Source organism: Gopherus evgoodei, chromosome 13, assembly GCF_007399415.2.
Source record: "Gopherus evgoodei ecotype Sinaloan lineage chromosome 13, rGopEvg1_v1.p, whole genome shotgun sequence".
NCBI classification, from domain to species: Eukaryota; Metazoa; Chordata; order Testudines; family Testudinidae; genus Gopherus; species Gopherus evgoodei.
The window spans coordinates 9761585-9783618 of NC_044334.1; the positions used below are offsets into that span (position 1 = coordinate 9761585).

General features: G+C 40.8%; 1 protein-coding gene across 1 annotated transcript in view; it reads left to right on the forward strand.

Annotated features, from left to right (window-relative positions):
- TMEM132B (transmembrane protein 132B) overlaps nucleotides 1-22034 on the forward strand; it is a 347709-nt gene that overhangs the window by 139230 nt on the left and 186445 nt on the right. Inside the window, exon 3 of the mRNA XM_030583345.1 lies at nucleotides 13495-13641. Within this exon, the coding sequence (XP_030439205.1) occupies nucleotides 13495-13641 (147 nt within the window). The remainder of the gene's footprint in view (nucleotides 1-13494; nucleotides 13642-22034) is intronic.

The following is a 22034-nucleotide window of genomic DNA, read 5'->3' on the forward strand; positions in this document are numbered from 1 at the left end:
ATTTTCAGAAAAAGTCTAGGTCTGAGCTACACTGAAAATTGAATTCCATCTTGTTGAGAGAAAGGGAGATTACTTCCTGAGCGTGGCTGAATCACCGTCCTAGTACTTATGCCTCAAGGTAAAGGTATAGACCAAGATGATTGATAGGTAAACACAATAGGACAGCTGTGACGTGTTGACAAGCATATGAGGAATGGTATTTTTATTTTTTGACAGTGAAGGGGAAACAGCCTTACTGGTAATATTGAGCCATGCACTGTGCCACCCCTGCTTCCATTCCATAGTCTATGGTGCCCTATGGCCTTTCTTCAGTCAAACAAAGGAAATGCCCATGAAATAATCCAATTAAAAACAATATCTGGTTCAGACAAACTGCTAGTGTCCCTTTAAAACAAGAAAGGGTTTTCACTTCGGTGACCCCAACTCAGCAATGGTTTTTCATTTTTTCCTCCAGCTGCTTGTTTTCTCTGAAGTGCCTTTGCATTTCCTTGGTTCTTTTCTTTCTCTCCTTCAGATTTTGTGGTTACTGTTTCTATTCAACAACCCTTTTTTTTTCTTTTTTTTGTTTGCCCTTTAGTCTGATACGCTGAGCAGCGATGTAAAAATACATGAAATGTGCATTAAGGACCAATGGAAACAGGCAACGAATTGTCTCATGCACTTTACCATTAATGTATTCTATTGTGGTTTCTCGTACAATTCTTAAAAAACTTCCTTTAAAGACCACCTCTCGTAAATGACCTCATGTTTCTCTTATCCCTTGAGAGGTTCCTTAAAACAGGTTACACTGTAATTACATTGTGTTGTACACTAATTGAGAGAGCATGCTTCAAACAGTCAGAATAATACAGCAAACATAAAGGCATGTGCTAGTACCCTCAGGTAATTCAAACCATCCTATTCTGTTGTCACTGTTTAGAAACTCCATGGTTGACCCTTGCGTAAGTAGTGGAAAAGGTAAATTGAGCCCCCCCCCCCCCGAGGCATAGAGGCTTTAGGGGCTGCAGGGCCCTGGGCTAAGGGGGCCCCAGGGCCCTGGCCTGCAGCTGTAAAGCCCCTTTTGGAATGTGGCCCTGCTAGCACAGGCCGGAGGACTCAGGAGGAGCAGGGGCAGCCACACAGCCAGCGGCTGGAGAGAAGTGGCGCTTTCCCCTTCAAAGCTGCCCCTGCTCCTCCTGAGTCCTCCGGCCCATGCTCGCAGAGCCGCATCCCTGTGAGCTTCAGAGCTGCAGGCCAGGGCCCCAGGGCCCCCTTAGCCCAGGGCCCTTCAGCCGCTAAAGCCCTTGCATTCTGGGTGGCCCTGCCTGTGTGTGTGTGTGCGTGGGGCTGGGGGGAGGGTTATGCAGCCCCAGAATCGTGGCCATGGGGGCAGTACTGCGCTGTGCAGAGCCACTTGCACACCCCCTGCACCAAACAGGAGCTGCCCCAGGTAAGTGCTGTGCACCTCCTGCCTGCCCCAGCCCTGAGCCTCCTCCCGCATCCCCACCCTGAGCACCCTCCCAAACCCTAACTCCCTCCCAGACCACAGTACAATACTGTACAGTATATAATGCCTTTTGTCTACCCCCCAAAATTTTTTTCTTGGAACCTAACCCCCCGCATTTACATTAAATCTTATGGGGAAATTGGATTTGTTTAACATCATTTCACTAAAAGTTGCATTTTTCAGGTATATAACTACAACATTAAGTGAGGAGTTACTGTATACACATGCAAAGGCCCCACCATTGTAGTTTCAACTAGAACTGGTTGGAAAGTGGATTTTCCATTCGGGAGGAGGGAGAGTTCATCCCAAATTGGGACAAAAATCCAACAGTTCAATATTTTTCATTAAATGAAATTCTGAAAAAAAAAATTATTTTAGTTCAATCAAAATGTTTCAGTTTGAAGCGGATGCTTTTTATTTAATTTTTAAACATCAAAGTAAATTTCTAAATGAAAAATCTGAATGTTTCATTCTGAAAAATGTCAGAATGAAATGGGTTGACACTTTCAAAATGTTTATCTAATTTTTATCAAATTCAATTCTGCTTTGTAAAACAAAATAAAACAAAACCAAACCAAAACATGGTTTAGTTAAAAACAACTTTTTTTCAATGGAAAACTGATCTGATTAAAATTTTCCAACTAGTTGTGGTTTTAACATCATAGCTGAATTAATGCTATTTGCATTATATCCCTTTAAATTCCTAGCCTAGAGGCGCATGTACAAATGAACTGCAGAAGTGAGCAAATTTGAATTTCCGCTGCAGTATGAAGATAGGCATCGTTGTGCTGCTGTACTAAAGAAAGGACTTAATTATTCCAAAATGTTCCATTCACTCAGTGAAATAAATAAATGGAATGATTTCAAAATGACACACAGCTCTCTTTGTAAGATGCTACATGGAACACAGGCAGTGTAGCCTAGTGGATAGGGTATTGGGCTCAGACTCAGGAAACTCTGCCACTGCTTTGCAGTGTGACGTTGGACAAATAACTTTCCTCCCTGAGCCTCAGCGCACACATTTTTAAAATGGGTATAAAGATAATGACCTCGTTTATGAAGTGCTTTAAGATTTACTGATGCAATCTGATTTATAAGTAATACTATAAAATATGGTATAAACCCTGATAAGGCAATTATTAGCTATATTAATGTCAATTATAATTTATATACTTCCTTCATAACATGGAAATTTAATACAAACGTTGTTCCTTAAAGGCAAGAAAATTTGAAGAAAGATTTGTGAGCTATTCTGAGCACCAAAAAAATCAAATTTTGACAGAGGGAAACTACAGTACTAAGTTTAATCAGTGAACCAAAATCTTCCATTTTTAATTTTCCTTGAATTCTAAGCATCCATGTGTGATCTTTTTACTAGGGAAAGTTTGACAGAGAAAGATGAACAGTTTTGCTTTTCCTGGAAGTACATATGCAACAGCAACAATGACCTTCACAGTTTTTTATTTATAAAGTTGGAAAAATAACACCTTTTAATAAGACTTTTTTGGTCTCCTGCTAGTTCTGACATGTATTCAGGCTGCAAAAATCTTTTCAAGTTTGATTTCTGAAGGGAACATCTGTAGAAAAGGAACCAGTAGGCATCTTTGTCTTTGCACAAGGAAACCTATGGCTTACTTTGATATATGGCTTTCAGAGATGTGTTTCTATGCGATAGCAAGAACCCCAGGTTCAAATATTTTGGGCACCTTCAGATTTGATAATGCATTCTGTTATTGTACTTCTGGGCTTTAAGAAACAGTTTCATCTACTGCAGCATTACAACGGGGTGAAGGTGAAGGACATAGATTGAGTATTTCAGATCCTTTGGAGAAAGGTTGGAGAGACTGCAGGCTTTGATTTTTGTTCTGTAGATCTGTAGTATTGACAGTCACTTCAGTATTTTGTACAGAGAAGCTACATCATAGAGTGTTTTGTGGGAGCAGATAGGAATAAGAGGCCATATACTTGAAGTCTTCAAGATGCTTAAGAGAACTATGGGAGCAGATGCTGATAAACTCCTCAAATAATGATAAACAACATGTAGTGTCTCTGGTACCTGCACTAAAAAATGAAATAAGAAAGTAAATTAAATCTTTCTTCTTCTTTTCTTGTGTTTTCTTTTATTTAAAAAAAAAAAAAAGAAGAAGAGATGCAGCCTGGCGAACTTGTTCAACAAATATATTCATGGTGACAAGAAGAAAATGTCAGGATAAGTTCTGAGCAAGAAAAATACGATGACTAGTTTGCACAAACAAGCTTTAAGATCAGGAGCTGGGCTCAGGTGGATCCTTTTGACCCCTTCATTCTCTACAATACCAATAGTTAATTAGTTAATGTCTGTACAGTGCCTTGAACATGTAAAATCCTGGGCAAATGCTGGGAATGATGATTTATTTGTAGAGAATGAACAGTGTTTCATACATTTTTCAGTCAGTTAAAAGACCAAGAGGCCTGATTCTCCTCTTACTCTGGTAAATATCAGGAATCAATAGTAGCTAGTGTAGGCGAGAGCAGAGTCAATCAAGCCAATGTGAAGAGTTTGCAGCATAGGTAATAGTGCGCAGAACAATCCCGATACATTTATTCATAATCTAATTAAAGTAATTGTGTGTTTAAGGACCAGCAATGTTTCTTGGTGGATTGCAAATGAGAAAATCTGGAGCAGGTATTTAGCATCTTTTTTGATGAAGCTAACTGCTAAAGGACTCTTAAATCCATGGTTGTTAGACTCATTTGGAGACAACAGAAATATACTGAAGTCCAATGTAAACTTTTAACTGAACAAAAGTACAGCTTCTGTGCTATACTATTAAAATGTAGCACTTTTTCTCCATAGATCTTAAGGTGGGTAAACTGTACCGTCCCCATTTTGAACGGGGACCTGGACAGGTCAGGTGGTTAACAGCCTTTGCAGTGAGTCTGTCAGGAGAAAGAGCACACAGCTAGCCTGCTTGCCTGCTAGTTTAGCCCCCAGGCAGTCTGACAAGTGCAGCTGGCCCCCCAGTTGAGCCACCTGATTGGCCCAAGTGTCCAGTTGGCTAACAGGACTAGCAGACATACTCTTAAGACCAGCGGCAGCAGAAGGTGCTGATTGCTCAAAGCATTTGCCTCTGGCTGCGCTAGCTTCTACTCTTGTCTTTTTCCAGCATTGTTCCAACCCTGCTCCTGCCTTCTCTGACTCCACAAAATCTGGTTCTGATTCCTGGTTCTCACTTCAGCTTGACTCTTGACTTTGGCATTTGCCTTCTAACCCTGGCTCTGATTCTTGGTTTTGACTCTGTTTTGATCCTTGGCTCTGGCATCTGACTCTGGTTTTGATCCTCACCTCTTTTTCCCTGCTTTGGGTGCCTGCTCCAACAATTATACTGGATGCTACTCTGACCACTAGGCTAGACTGCCCACATCCTGATCTCTAACAGCGTCAATGGAATATGACCCAAGTTTCCTGACTCTCAGTCCAGAACCCAGCGACCTGCCTCCATTTAAAAATGCAAAGTTCCATTATAGATAATTTCCCTTGGTAAACCCTGGTGTTTTAAAAAATGTGAATTTCGCATTTCTGTCACAAAAAGCTCTGTTGAAAGTAGTTCTGAATTTTCACCCTGGATCAATGTAGTAAAGACTTGCAAAAATATCAGCTTTCCGATTAGAATAGTCAGAAATAAAAATTAGTAGCTCTACCTTCAAGCTGTTCAGGATATTACTTTTATCTTTGTTGGTTTCTTCAATTCATTTACTGGTCTGATTTAAATATAGAGCTGGCCAAAAACAGCATTTCCATCCTGCAGGGAATTTCAGGATTTCATTTTAAAAGTCAAAATCTTGGAACTTCTCGTAAGTGAAACACTTTGTTTTGATAGTCAAAAAGTGTCATTTGACATTGTCCTTTCAACTTTTATATTGTAAATTATAAAAGTCAAAATGAAACAGTTTATAAATTCCCATTAACTTTCAATGAAATTGATACGTTCCCAGAAAACATTTTGCTTTTGTGGAATCAGCATTTTCTGATGGCAAATTATCTGTCAGAAAATTTTCAAACAGGTCTACTTAGAGGCTTTGTCAGGTAGTGTTGGAATGCTTGAAGTAGTTAAAATGGTCTCTGTTGATATAGTCTATACAGCCTTGTATCTGGAAAATGTTTCTGAAGCACACTAAGATTTGTGAGGGAGTGGTATCTCCTTGCCTCACTTCTTACTCTCTCGTGTCCATTGGACATATGTTTCATAGAAGCAAAATGTAGCTTTAATATTGAGTGAGTCAGGTCAATTGAAGTCAATGAAACAATGATAATTTATATCAGTTGAGGAGCTGACCCTGAATGTTTAAAAGTTCTGATGAAAAGTGTGTGTGTGTGGAAATTCCACAGTACTTCATTTGTGAAATTGTCCATGTATTTTGACAAGCTCTACAGCTGATTGGAAAAATTTTGGGAATAAAAAGGAAGTGAGAAAATATTCATAGGATTTTCTCCCTGTTTTTCAACCTGCCCTATTTTGATCTTAGTTCTGCTGAAGCCTTAAATGGAGTCTCTATAGAATCGCAAGCGATCATAGTAAAGGATAGGTTGTATTAATTTGTCTTCTCTAAGAGTTAATTTATCACATGGACAGTACTTTCAGAATCCCAATTAAAATGCTGTTTACTCTTTTCATTTTTCAAAATCCAATATGTTTGTGAACTTAATACTTAGCACATTTTGAAATATTTGGTGGGCGGAAAACAAGGTTGATAGCTTTACCTTTCAGAGTAGAAGAATGATGATTGTATCACATGGGTTCTTTAGCATTCTATTCTCTCTCATACAGTCTGCAAACAGTTTTGTTAGTTCATGATCCACTGACCTCTTTTCATCTATTAGCCACTATGTTTATTGAGCAATTTTGTTTCCTGTCCTGTATTGTGCTGTTTGGTTTCCCTCTTTTGTCTTTTCTTTCCTTCCTAATGTTTTGGCATAGAGATATTCCAGTACAACACAATAATAGCTGCTTTCCTACAACCTGCGTCACCGACTGTTTGTCAGGACAGCTATAAGAGGTTATATAAAAATGGCAGCTGTGGAGTGAAATGAAGAAGTATACAGAAGGGAGGAAAGACCGGTTTTCAGATGCAGTTTGAAAGGCGTTTGAGAGCTGAGGAGATGAGATGCAGGTCCATGAGTTCCAGCGAGACTGCACTTGCATCAGCATTGATAAGAATACTGGGACAGAGACAGAGCCAGAGGAATGCAGAGAGACACAAATAGGCAGGAGTTAATCCATGAAACTGGAGCCTGAAATGAATGGGAAGTCAGTGAAGTTGTTTCTAGGATGGAGGGGACTTGATGGTGGAACTTCTGGTAAAACTCCTGTTCTCTTTGCAACATGCTGTCTCTGTCTATAGTTACTGATCTCCCGTCATCATCCCTAAGGCCAAACATCTGCTTTGGTCCCATTGTCAATTGTCAGTTACTTTGCTGATAACACCTGTTTCTACTTGGAATATCTCAAGATCTTGTTGAGGGTTTCTTCCTGTGGTCCTTACTCAAACCCCATTCCCGGAGGTTTTGTTCAATGCATTGCAATCACTTTCTGCTTCATGTTACCATCTGCCTACCATCTATCTTTCTCCTTTTGGATTTGTAGGCTTGTTGTTTTACTTACATGATTAAAACGCTCCCCGCCCCTGCTATTTGTGCTTCTACATCATACTCTTTCTTGGGCAGGATTCACTTTGCCCCAGAGGCTTCGCATCATATTTTACATGTATTTCAAATAAAGTTAACTTTAACGTGTTAACAATTCAGTATTAAGTTCAATAGAAGCATATGCAGCTGCTATTGTATTGCTATTTTTAGGAGGCTTTGGTAGAGAACCAATTTCAGTGTAAGTCTGTGATGAGCTCATTACAATACAAAAATGAAATAATCACTAAGATGATGAGGATTTAGGGCCTGATCCTGAGACTTGCTGAGCATCCCAAGGTCTGAACGCATTCAGTACCTTGCAGAAAGTGCTCAGCAGTTCATAGGCTTGGCTCTTTTATTTATTTATTGGCCTAGGTAAGTAATATCTCCTTTTTCCAATGCAACAGTTAGGTAGGGCTGATTTCTGTCAGTTTCTTGGCTTAGGTAAGTACCTAGTCTGCTATCCACTGCAAGTGTAACCACATTCTGTAAAGTTCTTTTTGCTCCCGCAGTAGCACATTCTATGGAAGCTTATTATTATATCTGTTGTTATTATGTAACTGAGGATGAATTCAATTCGGACCGTGTTGTACTTTTCCATAATAGCAGGGGGAAAATAAATTACCATCTCAGAGCTATTTTAGAAATCTTCCTTTCTAATCAGTTTAAGCAAGTTCCATCTGCTCTAAGCATATTCCTGGTAGAGGTTTCTAAATATCTTTTCATCCTGTTTCTATTATAAATGTATTTTTGCTGAGGTTGTACATCACAATTATAGCTGCTTGAAAGCTACTGCCTGTGTGTAGCAAGCAGACATTTACCTTTCAGGTTTCCCATTTAATTGCATGGGAAGCAGTGGAAGTATTACTGTATCACGTCCTTTCAGGGTCAGCTGTTAAATTCCTTAAGTTCTCTTCCCCAGCACGAGTGATTCCTTGCAGCTTCTCTCCTTTTGTTCTTATAATGGCTGAGAGAAAAGGTTCCGAGCTGTTAAATTCATAGGGCCACATGCTTTTAGGATGGGACTGCATTTTAAAGTAACAAGGAGTCCGGTGGCACCTTAAAGACTAACAGATTTATTTGGGCATCGACTTTCATGGTAAAAAACCCACTTCGTCAGATACATGGAGTGAAAGTTACAGATGCAGGCATTATATACTGACACATGAAGAGAAGGGAGCTATCTCACAAGTGGAGAACCAGTGTTGACAGGGCCAATTCGATCAGGGTGGATGTGGTCCACTCCCAATAACTGAGGAGGAGGAGTCAATACCAGGAGAGGGAAAGTCGCTTTTGTAGTGAGCCAGCCACTCTGTCCCTATTCAAGCCCAAATTAATGGTGTTAAATGTGCAAATGAATTGTAGTTCTGCAGTTTCTATTTGAAGTCTGTTTTTGAAGGTTTTTTGTTCAGGTATGACTACTTTTAAATCTGCTATAGAATGTCCAGGGAGGTTGAAGTGTTCTCCTACTGGCTTTTGTATGTTGCCATTCCTGATGTCTGATTTGTGTCCATTTATTCTTTTATGTAGAGACTGTCTGGAACAGAACACCGCTGACCATCACATACAGCCCCCAGCTAAAACCTCTCTAGCACATCATCAACAATCTACAGCCTGTCGTGGAAAACGATCCTTCATTCTCACAGACCTTGAGAGACAGGCCAGTCCTTGCTTACAGACACCACCCCCAACCTGAAGCAAATACTCACCAGCAGCTACACACCACGCCACATATACACTAACCCAGTAACAAATCTCGTTGCCTACTCTGTCCCCATATCTACTCTAGCAACACCATCAATGCCCCTCTGCCATGTACATTGACTAAACTGAACAGTCTCTACATAAAAGAATAAATGGACACTACTAGTCCACTGTGTAACCATCACACTTCTACCGCTCTGCCCTCTGCTATTATTTCCATTGCTTTGTTCTAATTCTTATGGAAAAAAACGAAAAGGGAGCCTCAACCAGCAGTGCACAGCACTAACACTCCTAAGTTCTGGAAAAGTCTGGATCCACTTCAGAACTTTAGGTCTTAGGTCCATCAGTGGGAGGTGTCAGCAAGGTCAGCTGCATTTAATTTACTTGAATGGGGTATGTGTAGTTTGATTGTTACACTTCCTCAAGGTAAAGTTTGCAGTATCTGTCCTGTGGCTATGTGGTGTTCAATCTCCAATTCTAGCTCTGGTGCCTTTCCTGAGAACTAAATTCAGCGGAGAAAAGGTTATACACGGTGGATGCTAAATATACCACATCCTGGATTGCATGTTGTTGGGGGTATATGGTAACCTACTTTTTAGAAAGCCCCCTCTATTGGATGACAGTACCTATCAGTCTTCAGTACTTCTTGGCCCCCGTTAGAGTATTTAAGTAACTCACAATGTCTATATTAGATCAGATTGAAAAAATTTCAGCATAATAATTTCCCCTCCCAGGGTTTTGTCAATACTGAAATGTTTGTGGCATCATGTTGATTTTGGTGAAAATTTAGATGGATTTCAAAAAAAAGTATTCTGACCACAATGAAATATTTTTGTTTAGATTTTCTCATTTCATCCTAACTTTATCTTCTCATTTTGATTTTTAATGTTTTAACCTTTAAAATACTTTAAATGAGATATTATATTTAATATCATCTACTATGTTTTGACATGAAAAATGAAATGCTTTGATAACATCATTTCAGGGTTTCCAGAGCAAAATATTCTGGAATTTTCATGCCACAGTAAATTTCAAAATGTTGACTTCTGTCCCGATTTGTGATGAAAGGAAATTCCAAAAAGGCTAGAATTTCCCCTTGGATAGAATTTCTATTTTCTGGCGAACTTTGGTACTTATCCTCACAACACTCCTATGGTGTCAGGAACTGATACTATCCCTGTTTTACAGATGAGGGATTGAGGCCCAAAGAGACTAAGTGACTTGGCCAAGGTCACACAGGGGTCTCTGCCATAGCAAGGAACAGAGCCTAGGATTTCCTGAGTCTGATACTAGCAGCTTAACCACTGGACTGTTCAAGTCAGTAATGTTCGCTTTGGAAGGAATTGCCAGTTCTTTTTCATATTCAGCTCCACCAAGTCTCATAATGGGTTTTTCATGTCCATGGAGCTATGAGACTGTCTGAGGGATGAGAGGATCAAAATGTTCATCTGCAGACTTGTTTAATTTGAATATCTGGCTTTTCCAAGTGAGAAGCTGGATTCAGTTTCCTTCCTCTCCCACCCTTCCTGGCTCTCACAACATCCAAAAAGGCCAAATGACATCTTGCAGCATTCTGAAACATTTTGGAGAGAGTAAGAGGGAGAAAGAAAGCGTGAGATGTTCCCCTGATGCTAACCCAATAAGACAGCAGAAACACAGCAAAGAAAATCTGCAGGCGCAATCAACAAGGCAGCCCTGCCAAAACCCAGAAGGCCTCCTGTTAAGGGACAGTACCCTAAGGGTGAGAAGCAAATGGTGAGCCAACGGGACGGAGTCTTTCGGGAGTTTCATCTGCCGTCCAGATGGTCAAAAATAGCTCATAGCTGTACCCAGACACAGAGTATTAGGTGGCATTGCCTCCTTGCTTACAGGACTCTAGGTATCAGCAGTTGGTTCAGGCAGAAGAGAGTGTCAGCGTTGTTGGGCGCAATCTATTTGGGAGAGCTAGAAAAGCGAGAACAGGATGCGGGGGTAGCACTATATGCCAGCAGTATTTACAGGAGATGGATCTGAACTAGATGCACCTAGACTTGGGTCACGTTTGGCTCTGGAAACCCCAGTATGTGGTTCTCTCTCTCTCTCTTCACCAAAGAATCTGCTTCCCCCTCAGGAGATTCTTCCCTTTCCCTCTTATTCCTCTGCATAGTCAGTTCTTCCTGCATCCCACAGACTCCACCCCTTTCTGTCACAGAGTCATAGACTTTAAGGTCAGAAGGGACCATAATGATCATCTAGTCTGACCTCCTGCACAATGCAGGCTGCAGAATCTCACCCACCCCCTCCTGCAACAAACCCCTAACGTGTGTCTGAGCCACTGAAGTCCTCCACTGCTGGCATCTTATCTCCCTCCCTCCTGCACATCTTTCCCCCTCAGCATTCTCCCCCAAGGTCTTTTACTCCAACTCCCTTCTCCATGACTAACCCTGATAGACCAAAGGGATCTCCTCCCTCATGGTTCTGTCCGCCTCTTGGTGTAACTCATCCCCTGCTTCCATGACTCCCTCTGTATGCTGCCCTCTTTCTATTTCCCAGCATCTCTTGCTCCCTTTCCCTCCATGGCTCCTCTTGGTGTCTTGGCCTCATTCCTCTCCTTGGTGCTCTCTGTCCTCCTTAGCCATCAAAGAGCCTTCCACACTGATGACTGCTCTTCCAACAGAGGGTTAACTTGGGGCTGTGGGAGAGATGGAGGGGCATTTAAGGCTGCTGCATCCACACCAGCATCCTCTGATCCCCTCAGCGTGCAGCAGTGGGATACCTGGTGGGGGAAGATGCAGAGAAGTAGGCAGGGTGCATGGAGCGCGGGGGGGGGGACACTTGCAACACAAAACCCCACATCGGTAAAGACGAATCCGCAGCAGAGCATTCTGGGGAGGCTGTGAGTGTGGAGGAGCTGTCTTCTGCATCACTTGGATATAGGATTCACCAGTCAAAACAGATTCAGCTTTGAGTGTAAGAAGGTGAACACTAAGGAGTTAAGAAATCTAGTGAAATGGTTATATAAGAGGAAGCATTAAAATCAGATATGTGGAGGAAGTCTGGTGAATCCGAAAAAGATACAGGGCCAAATCCTGCTGTCCATCCTCCTTTGCATGACCTCTTCCCCCCCTAGTCTCAGTAATCAGACAAGGACCTGATTCTCTTCTCATTTCCATAGGTGTAAATCAGGAAGTCAGTGAGGTCACAGTGCTGTAGTGAGAGGAGGATTTGGCTCAGTATAATTCATACAAAGTAAACTAAAATTCCTCTGAAAAAGGGGGACAAGAAAGGGGCATTTTGGCTTGGTGAGAAACTGCTCAGAGATCTGGAGAATCACGAGGGAAACAAATCTGGCCAGATGTGTTTTCTGTTGGAATTATTTTGCCTTCAGAGGAGTTGTACTGGGCACGGATTTGGCCTGTCACGCTCGTGAAGGCTTGCAAGGGAAAAGATAAGGGTATCATAAAAGCAGAATGAGTTAAAACGATCTCAAGGGAAACAGCCTCCACTGGATCTTGAAGACCCTTTGATCCAAAATCATGAACTCTGTTAGTGCCTAAAGGAGATTCATAAATAACTTTCGGTGTGGTGCTAACACTAACAGGCCACTAGGCATCCAGGGAGTGGGGGTTAAATCCATCAGAATTCACTGCTAAGTAACATTTCAAGCCTCAACAGTGCTGTTTCATCACACCATAAAACTTAGAGCTCCCTTTTGGCATTACTTATTATTCATGAGGTCCGGTAGCAGTGCTTTCAGCCGAAGTATACTCCGAGCACGTCTGCAGTGCTCCCATGGAAACCCCTGGCTAGTTTTGCAGAACTTAAACAGTACAAATGAAGTCCTTGCTGTTACAATGGAGTTTATTTCCCATTCTTTGGCAATCCCTTTGTAGCACGGAATGGCAGCACAAATTCCTTTTTTTTTTTTTTTTTTTTTTGCAATCACACAAAAAGGCACAAAAAAAAGAGGCTGTATCAGCCGCTGGACTGACTATAGAGTCATTGTCCTCTGCATGTGCTGAAGAAAACAAAGATTTTTTCCAGTTTTGCTTATTTTGGCAGCAAATGGAACAGGGCAATGCTTTTTGTGCTCTTATAATCCACTAGGTTTGCTAGATGTAAATCAACTCTTGTCATTGTTTTCATTCCACAATCCACTTGCTGTGACAAGGCAATAAAAGACATATCTCCCCCTCTCCCCTATGTGGTGCTCTTTGACCACTTGAGCATGCTCCTTGTGGTCGGTCTCCCTTGTACGTGTAAGCAGCTTACTCCAAGAGCTTGACAAACATAAGGATCTATTTATACCACATTGCTATGGTTCTCACTGTTAAACTGAAGTATTCAATTAAATCAATGTATGCTTAGTCACATCTGTTTCATTTATGTCCAACTGGTGCCACTGAGGCAGAAAATGCTCTTATTCTTGCCACATTGTTCATGCTGAAAATTAACTGGCTTTGCGCATAATGAAACTCATACTTGTGTCACAGAATGGGATCACTTCTATTGTTTTAAGGCAGAGCGACTTACAGATCCCGTCTATCAGTCTATTATGGATGCAAGGGGGAACGTTTCCTATTTTATTTCACCTGTTTACATCGCCGGGTTTATTTTCATGGTGCTTCTAACTAAAATCATCTCTGTTGTTCCCCAACAGAATTAAGGCAGCACCAGGTGTGAAGATAATGGCCATCAGAGTCAGTGATGCAGACCAATGGGGAATTCAAGAGGAGGTAGACAATGGAGGGATGCAGACCACTGCCTCTGTTGTTTGTGTGCGTAATGATCCAAATATAGAGAGCAGGTAAGACATCCAAGCTATTTGATGTGTCACCATAGATGTGATGTCTAGCAAGAAAAATAATAGTACTTTTTATAGACGATGCTGCTTTTGAAAGCACTGCTGTCCTTTCACCACCCTCCTAAGTTCAGAAGCCTTGCGAAAGCTAGAACATGATATCATGTTATCCTTCTAGAGATTTAGGTTTGTTTTTTTTCAGTGTTTCATAAGTGAATAACCTAATTATACTTGATACAGCAGAAATTACCTCTCTCCTATTGTCTGTCACCTTGGGGGGATGGTAGGAATAAATGCCTGCTGCAAGAAAGTCAACAACAAGAAGTGGATTAAAATGGGAGAAATTCTACAAATAATTTAATGGCATATAGGACAGTGCTCTCACTTTTATTTGAAAAGCTATAAAAGTAATCGCTACCAAGTATCATTCATTACCACCGCTGCATACCTATGGATGTCTCAGACTTCTCATGAATGCCATAAATATTTATGATGATGATGCTGTAACAAACTATATCCAAAGATATCAAAAGTAATGGAAATTTAAATTGTTAGTCAAAATTATGTATTTTATAATACAAGCAATTGCTCTTGCAACTACACTATATTTAGAGTACACAAAGCGTATGTTTAGCTCCAAATTGTATTGTAGCTAGTCACAAAACTGTGTTAGACTTTGAATTTGAGAATTCTCCTTCTGCATCTGTCCTTCTCTGAAGATTCTTTTAAGGAAGATAAGCAGCTGATAGTGTCTGTTCAGACCCAGTGAAATTATTATTGAATGTTTGGATTTCAGATTCAATTTCTCGCCAGTTTCACATTCCATTTCTCATGCTATATTTGAGGAACAAATGCTGCAGGGACATATTTAAACAAAAACTCGTCAATGAGTTTTCTAGTGCAAAATTTCAATTGAATATTTCTATCCATACTGGGTTTCTTTAACTTCTCTCCTATTTTTAGCCTTCTCCACTCACGTCACACCCCGCCCCTCCAAGTGGCAAACCCAAATTTTGGAATCTGATTTATCCGGGTCCCATCTTGGAGGTTAAAGGGAAATTCTGGCTTTTCTTTGTAATTTGCTGCTGCTCATTTTCATCATAACAATTATCATTGCTATTCTTAGAGCTCACGTATTTCTAACACCGGTGATGGGCACTGTTACAGTCATTTGTTTCTGATTCAGTTCTTTTTCAGTAAGACTCCTTATGTTTTCTGTGGCTACAGCCACATGCTCGCTTTCGTTTAAAGCTTTGTGAGGGCTGTCTGCCAGTGCAGGATGTTTGACTGGGAGGAAAACCACCACTGTTATACTGGAGTTACAGTTGCCACATGCAGACTTGGGCTATGAAAACTCCAATGATTAAATCCAATCAAGGTTTCTCTGAATGAACCCAAATTGCCAATCAAGAGTCTTGCTCAGTATTGACCTCAGATAAATGTTAGTTTAGATTTTCCATTACAATAGCTGTGACCTATGTTCCATGTAGAGCAATAAAAAATCATCATATTAAAAGGGAAATGCTGAGGTTGAAGGAAATCTTAATATAGCGCAATTCTTTGCTGAAGAAGAATCTATTTAATTGAACTGAAGTTACTAATTTTTGTTTTAGTAAAGCAAAAACTAGGGAGAACACTGGAAGTTTTTTGCCTTGTACATGTTTCACTAATCCATGAAATTATACCTGTCACAGTAACTTAGGTTTTATTAACACTTTGTGTTGAACTGTTAAATTATACAAAAGCAACAAATCTCAAGTTAATTAATACTGTGACCCTTTTCTTTGTGAGATTAGTTTTAATATTTCTGGATTAATTAAAGTATGCAAATAGAAACTGCTGGAAGATCAGTTCCAGATTTGCAAATGTTGTAGTGCTTAGAGTAAATATTTAACTTTGATCTTTATTTTATTTTATTTTTTTGGCCTTGACACTCTTTCTTTTGAACAATGTGTAAAGTTCGTGTAAGGATTCTGCTACTTTGTTTGTTGGTTCATTTAAATCAATAGGAGCCCAAATCCTGCTCCAATTTCAGTCAGTATGGCCATCGGGACTGATTCTGCATCCCTTGCTTCTGTTAGTAACTTCAAGTAGCTTCATTGAACTCAACTGGAGTTTGCCTGAGTAAGATGTCACAAGATCGTGCTCCTTAATTGTATAGCAGAAGAACAGACTGTAAATGCTGATAAATAAATTTTCCCTTGAGGGACTCAGCCAGCTCCCACAGAAGCCAGTGAGCTCAATTTTATGCCACTGACTTCCCTGGAGGGAAACCAGTATAAAGCTGGAGTAACCCAGTGAATTGAGCCTACTGCTTTTAGTGGAAGCATGTCATCCTGGAGGAGGAACTTATTCTGTTTGCTAATATTTGCAATATATACTTCTGCTTTACAATTAAAGGGAATGATCCGGCAATCCTCACTCCAGAGGACTTCAATGGAACTGTTTGGATGAGTAAGAGCTACTCATAGAAGAGAGAGTTGCAAGAGCAGGCATTCTGTTGAAATGTCTCTGACTACTTTTGGATGTCCTTACCTTACTGAGGCCAGTTTTCCACTACATAGGCATCAGCTGCTATTGCTTTCCCCCATGCTTGGCTCTGATAAGAGTCATGAAGGACCTTGGAGTCAGACTTTGACTACAAGAAGAACAGTGGCTTTAGACTACAACACATTCATAATCCAGTTTCTATTCCTTTTAGCTGGCATTATCTTTCAGAGCCCTTTCAAATTTGCTTACTTTTCTAATCTTTCTCCTCCCCCTCTCTGCGGTATTATCCTTTATCATGAGTTTTTCTTCTCCACTTTTCACATTTGTGCATGCAAATTGTTTGTTAAAATATTTTAAATTAAGACCTTTCCTCCTTTCATGCCAAGTGCATCATGCCTTTTTCTCTACAACACTTAAAAAAAAATCCTTATCACAATGCCTCAGGCGGTTTACATTATATTCTATTAAAAATCCATTTTGTCTCGAGTTGTCACCATTCATAGATTAAAATTTCCGGAGTGTGTTTTGTTAGGAATACATTCATAAATTCACCTCTTTGGAACTCCAACACATCCCATAAGCTTGTATTTCAAATCTCTTTTGATAACATGCTTTACCAAAGAGCATAAAAGGGAGCAATTATTGTATTTATTCGTATATATTCACAGACACACTGTGTATGTACACACTTATTCTATATAGGTTCTTATACCACCCTCACCACCGTAGTGTGTGAGCATTTTCCAATGGAACATTAAGAAACATGACTAGCATCTGTCATTTGTTCTCTCTCTCAACCTCTCCGCAGGGGCAGAACTCTGTGGTTGTATTTTGTTTTGGTAGTATTGTGGAGTTTTTTTAAATACCCATGCCACTCTGTTAATATTAGTGAAGGCAGGGTCTCAGAAGTGTGCTGGGCACTTGGAGCAGAAGGTGATGAAGTCTGTGATGATCCTTAGTTCCTGTGGAGTCTGGCCCTGGCCCCTGAGAAAACTGTTTCCTGCACAGATAAGCTTTGCCCTTATTATGAATACAGGTGTGCACACCTATGCTGTTCAGGAGTTATTTAATAAGCATACCTTGTCACTTCCAAATGGGAACTGTTTATATTTCAACCAGCTCCTGAGAGGTCAAAGCAAAGGAAACCAGAAATGGAGAAACTAGGAAGGAAGACGTGAAAAGATTGTGTATTGGACAGATCTTTAAACACAGCAGCTACTTAACAAAACTCTCGTTGCTGAATGTAGTAAAAATGGATAGAACGTTGTTCTAATTTTTTTTAATCTATTAGGCAAATAAAAATCCTGCCATCATTCATGAGGATGCAGTTTCTACTCCAAACACAAATGCCACTAGATTATACATATGTGCGGAGCCAGTGTCTCCCTTTTCATGGGAAAAAATTATTATTGTGTGTGGGCCTGATCCTGTGAAGGGCTGAGTGCTGCTTGTGAGGTTTTGTGCACTCTTATCTCCTGTTGATCTCATTGGGAATTGAGAGTCCTCAGCGTCCTATTTACAGTCCTTTCCTTTTTTGCAGGATTGAGTACTTTGTCATCTAGGAGCGTGCAGTTTAATACATAAAGCGATAGCAAGAAATTCCTTTTGAAAATAGGTCGAATGCCAGTAATTGGGAGACTGTCAGTCACGCTAGTGCTTAATAATGTCATGAGAGCTGATCCTGTGCCCACTAAAGTCAATGGACTTTTTCCTTTGAATTCAGTGGGAGCAGGATTGGGTCTTGCAACTCCATTGCTCCTCTCTTCGCAAAGAATCTGAAACACCACTGGAATACATGCCAACCAGAGGTAGCTGCATCTGTTGCATAGCAGCCTGTGGTGCAGTAGGGTCGGAGAGCAAAAGGTGAAAGACATCTGGGCAAACACCTACTTTGGGAAAAGTGCTGTGGGAACATGGGGCCTAATTCTGCAAGGTCCTGAGCACCATCCCTCCCACTGAAGTCAATGGGAAATGAGCACTCAGCATCTTACAGGACTGGGTTATTTAAAGTCACTGTAGAACAGGACATGGATTTTAGAAGGTCTCATCTGAAACACTTCCCAGAACAGGACATTTTTTCATGATGCTCAATTTCTCTCCCCTGGAAGGTGGCAGGATTCAGTTAATCCTTCTGGGATTTGAATCTATGGTTTGGTGGTGGCTAAGTGTCCCAAATGAGATGCTTAGACCAGCAAGTGGGTGTATATTTAGTATGGGCCAACTTCTTTACTCAGAAAAAACTCTGCCATTGAATTCTCTGGGACAATTGCCTGAGGGAGGAGTGTGCGATCTGACTCTGTCTGTGATGAACTAGCACTTTAATCAGGATGGTTATATTTATGCTAACTAGCAACATTAATTAAACTGATCCTTCCCTGCACTGCTGAGTATAGTATTATGACACCAAACAAATTATTTTCACTTAGGGGATTATTTCCTCTCCAAGTCTGTAATACTGCTTCTGTCTATTGGTTATCTACTACTGTATAAATCAGACTTACACTGAGGTAAGTCAAACTACAGAAAAGCCAGTGGATGGTGGGGAGGAGGCAGGAAGAAATCTATAGTGATATCTTTTAATTTTCATCAAGAAATATTTATTCTGTCACTTGAAAGCTTTTTTCATCTGATAGAGGCTAGCCCAACTGCACAGAATTTGAAGAAACTGGTCTTTAGACTTGGATAAAAGTTAGAATTAGTAGTTATCTTTCCATATTTTGCATGGGAGAAAAAATATATTCTACCCCTTTTGAAAACATTTTCCATTTAACTCGAGCTGACTAAATAGCCACACACAGCAAATCAGTTGTGATAATGTGTATCTTTAAACCCAAGAATATGTTAGGAGTGGCGTGAGTGAGTGTGCAAATAGATTCTTCTATTTTGAAGAGATTTTTCTGTACTTGGGAGTATCACTAGAACTAGTAACATCACTCAAAAGGAAGGAATGTTTTAAGTGTGTCTTCCTGTCTCTGTGTATTGTATATACATATGCACATTCATACAACTGTGCATATTTATTGCATATATATTAAATGTAATACATATTATTTGAGCTGACACAAAATACTGAACAAAAGCACTGTTTCTTCTTTTCTTTTTCCTGGCAGTTTCTGCCTCAAAAATCAGAGCCTGGGTTCTCTTTTGCTACACTCATCTTTGTGAACAGGGCTGTGATGATCTGTATTCACTTTATTCTGGGAAACATTATTTTTCCCTCTAGATATTGCCAATCCCACTCAATATCAGAAGGTAATAAACAAATGCTCACCCTGTAGGCGGAATGGTAGGGAAGGATTCTGCTTTGAGGCCAGTGCCAATACTGTTCTGTGTATTGGCCAGTATGTGGCACACTCTCGGTGACAGGATTATGTCTGAAAAAAGTGACAAAGAATCCTGTGGTACTTTATAGACTAATGGACGTATTGGAACATAAGCTTTTGTGGGTGAATACCCACTTCATCACATGAATGTAGTGGACATTTCTAGAGGTAGGTATAAATATGCAGGCAAGAATCAGTCTAGAGATAAAGAGGTTAGTTCAATCAGGGAGGATGAGGCCCTCTTCTAGCAGTTGAGGTGTGAACACCAAGGGAGGAGAAGCTGCTTTGTAGTTGACTAGCCATTCACAGTCTTGGTTTAATCGTGAGCTGATGGTATCAAATTTACTTTAGCCCTGTGACAGTGTTCCTGAACGTCATTGAACCAAACATGTCTTTCTGCTGTAGCACTATTAGCCACCCAGCCAACTGGGCTTGATTCTGCCCTCACACTGGAGTAAGTCCATTAGAAACCTGGCCTATTTGAGAACAGATCCAGGCCTTGGTTTTTCACATACCTTGTTCATCAAGTAAAAATGGAACCTCACCCGGTCATCTGACCTGTCATTGAATATCAATGACAAATCAGGTGTTTGGGTCTTTGGAACTTGTTAAAGTTGTGTGTGTGTGTTGGTTTGTGTGACAGCTAGATATTGAAGCTAACAGGCATTTAATATAAATGGGAGAAATCACACGTTTGTGGTGCTGCTGTTGTTTCACTTAATCTTTTTGCGGACTCCAGTATTTGGAGCTGTGTTGATACTCAAGAAATAGCAGGCAAGGTAGGTACTGTGCTACTACTTATTAGACCTACAAATAATTCGAAATACACAAGCTTTCAGGCCCCGAAGGTCCCTTGCTGCGGGGTTGGCAGTTCAGAGATCAGATGGCCTGGTACTCAGGCGTTGAGCCCCAACAATTTCCTTTGCAGTCACCTTAGGAAAGTCAGTGAATGTGAATGGAAAACTAAACATGTATTTAACTTTACACACACAATTAAGTGCTGTCTTGAATAGGGATGGGCTTAAGCAGATGCTCACGTGCTTTCCTGAATCAGGGCCTAAGATTGCAGGTATATGGGACCTGGCCTTTCTGTTACCATATGTTTGTACAGCACAACACTGATCTTGAATGCGGGTTGGTTGCTATTGTGTCATACACATGGCGCACACAGGCGTGTGCTGTTAACTGAACCCATGTAAGGCTCTGGGACATGCACCACAGCACTGTAAGGACGCGGTTTATTGCAAAAGAAGCTTGCTAGGCCTCAGGCACATAAGAACTACACCTGACTGACGGAAGCTCAGTTTCACCTGTTGCTTCTACACAAAGCAGCAGTAACTCCTAGAGAGAGATAAAACTTGTTGTGTCTTATTTCAAGCCCATGCACATGCTGTGGGCTGGAGTCTGGCTCAGAAGCCATTAGGTTGAAATATTACTAAAAGGAGGGTGTCAAAAAATGAGCAGATGGGACAAAGAGGAAAAACATCGATGGAACTATAGAGTGAAAAATAGAGCAGAATGAAAACTAAATGGAGAGGGACTGTAAAGAAAGGCCTGGAGAGAACAGCTCTAGTGGGATATAGAGGGCTAACTTCTGTAGAGAGTGTAAGCTCAGCTTGCATCAATTTACAAGTGACCCCTGAATCTGGCCCAGTGTATGTAAAGCAACCATCTGTGCTCACCAGGCTTGTGCAGAGGCTTTTCTATCCCTGTCAGAGAAGCTCTGGCTCTTCTTCAGCTGGAAAAACATGTTTGTTTCACATAGAAAGATGACTCAATTTAAAAAGAGAGTCTCAAGCTACCGAAAAAATGTTGTCAGATCAAACAGGTTTGCAAGCCTTGTGAATGCAGACAAGTAGCTTTGGCTGCATGTGGGCTGAAATGGAGTGTTTGTGCAGTGGGTTTCTGTGTGCCTTGTGAATCAGATGGCACTGGGGTGGGGGGAAGGCTGAGTGTGGACTAAAGAATTTGCACAAGTCCTGTGGTCCCATCATCCAATTGGCAACGCGATATTGCCACTACCTCACTTCACAGGGGGAAGGGTAACTACCATTGCTCCAGCCCTGAGTTTTGATGGGAGAGGATTGTTTGGATTCTATTCTAGTCTATACAGGTTCTTATACTGAGCTTATCACCATAGCATCAGAGCGCCTTCCAGTGGTTTCTTAAGCAGTGGGTCTAAAATCTGTTATGTGTTTGTTCTCCCCAGGAGAATAGGATGGGCAGTAGAGTGTTTTGCAAATTGTGTGTGTGTGTGTGTGTGTGTGTGTGTGTGTGTGTGTGTGTGTGTGTACACGTATTGCTATATGTTTGTTAGAGAAGGCAAGGTTAGAGAAATGTCTCTCGCATTTAGAGTGGAAGGTTATGAGCTTTGTGTATAGGTCCCAGGTCCACAGTCTTCAGCTGGCCCCTAAGAAATCTGTCTCCTGATTCACTGGTGAAGTGGATTTTGCTCTTAATACACCACACTTTAGGGCAGTAACCTCAATTATGAATAATGGAATTTATTCCAATAAATAACATTGTATAAGGAGTGCTCCCCAAAAGCACATATTTTCAGTCGAATGTTATTCACAAAGAAGACAT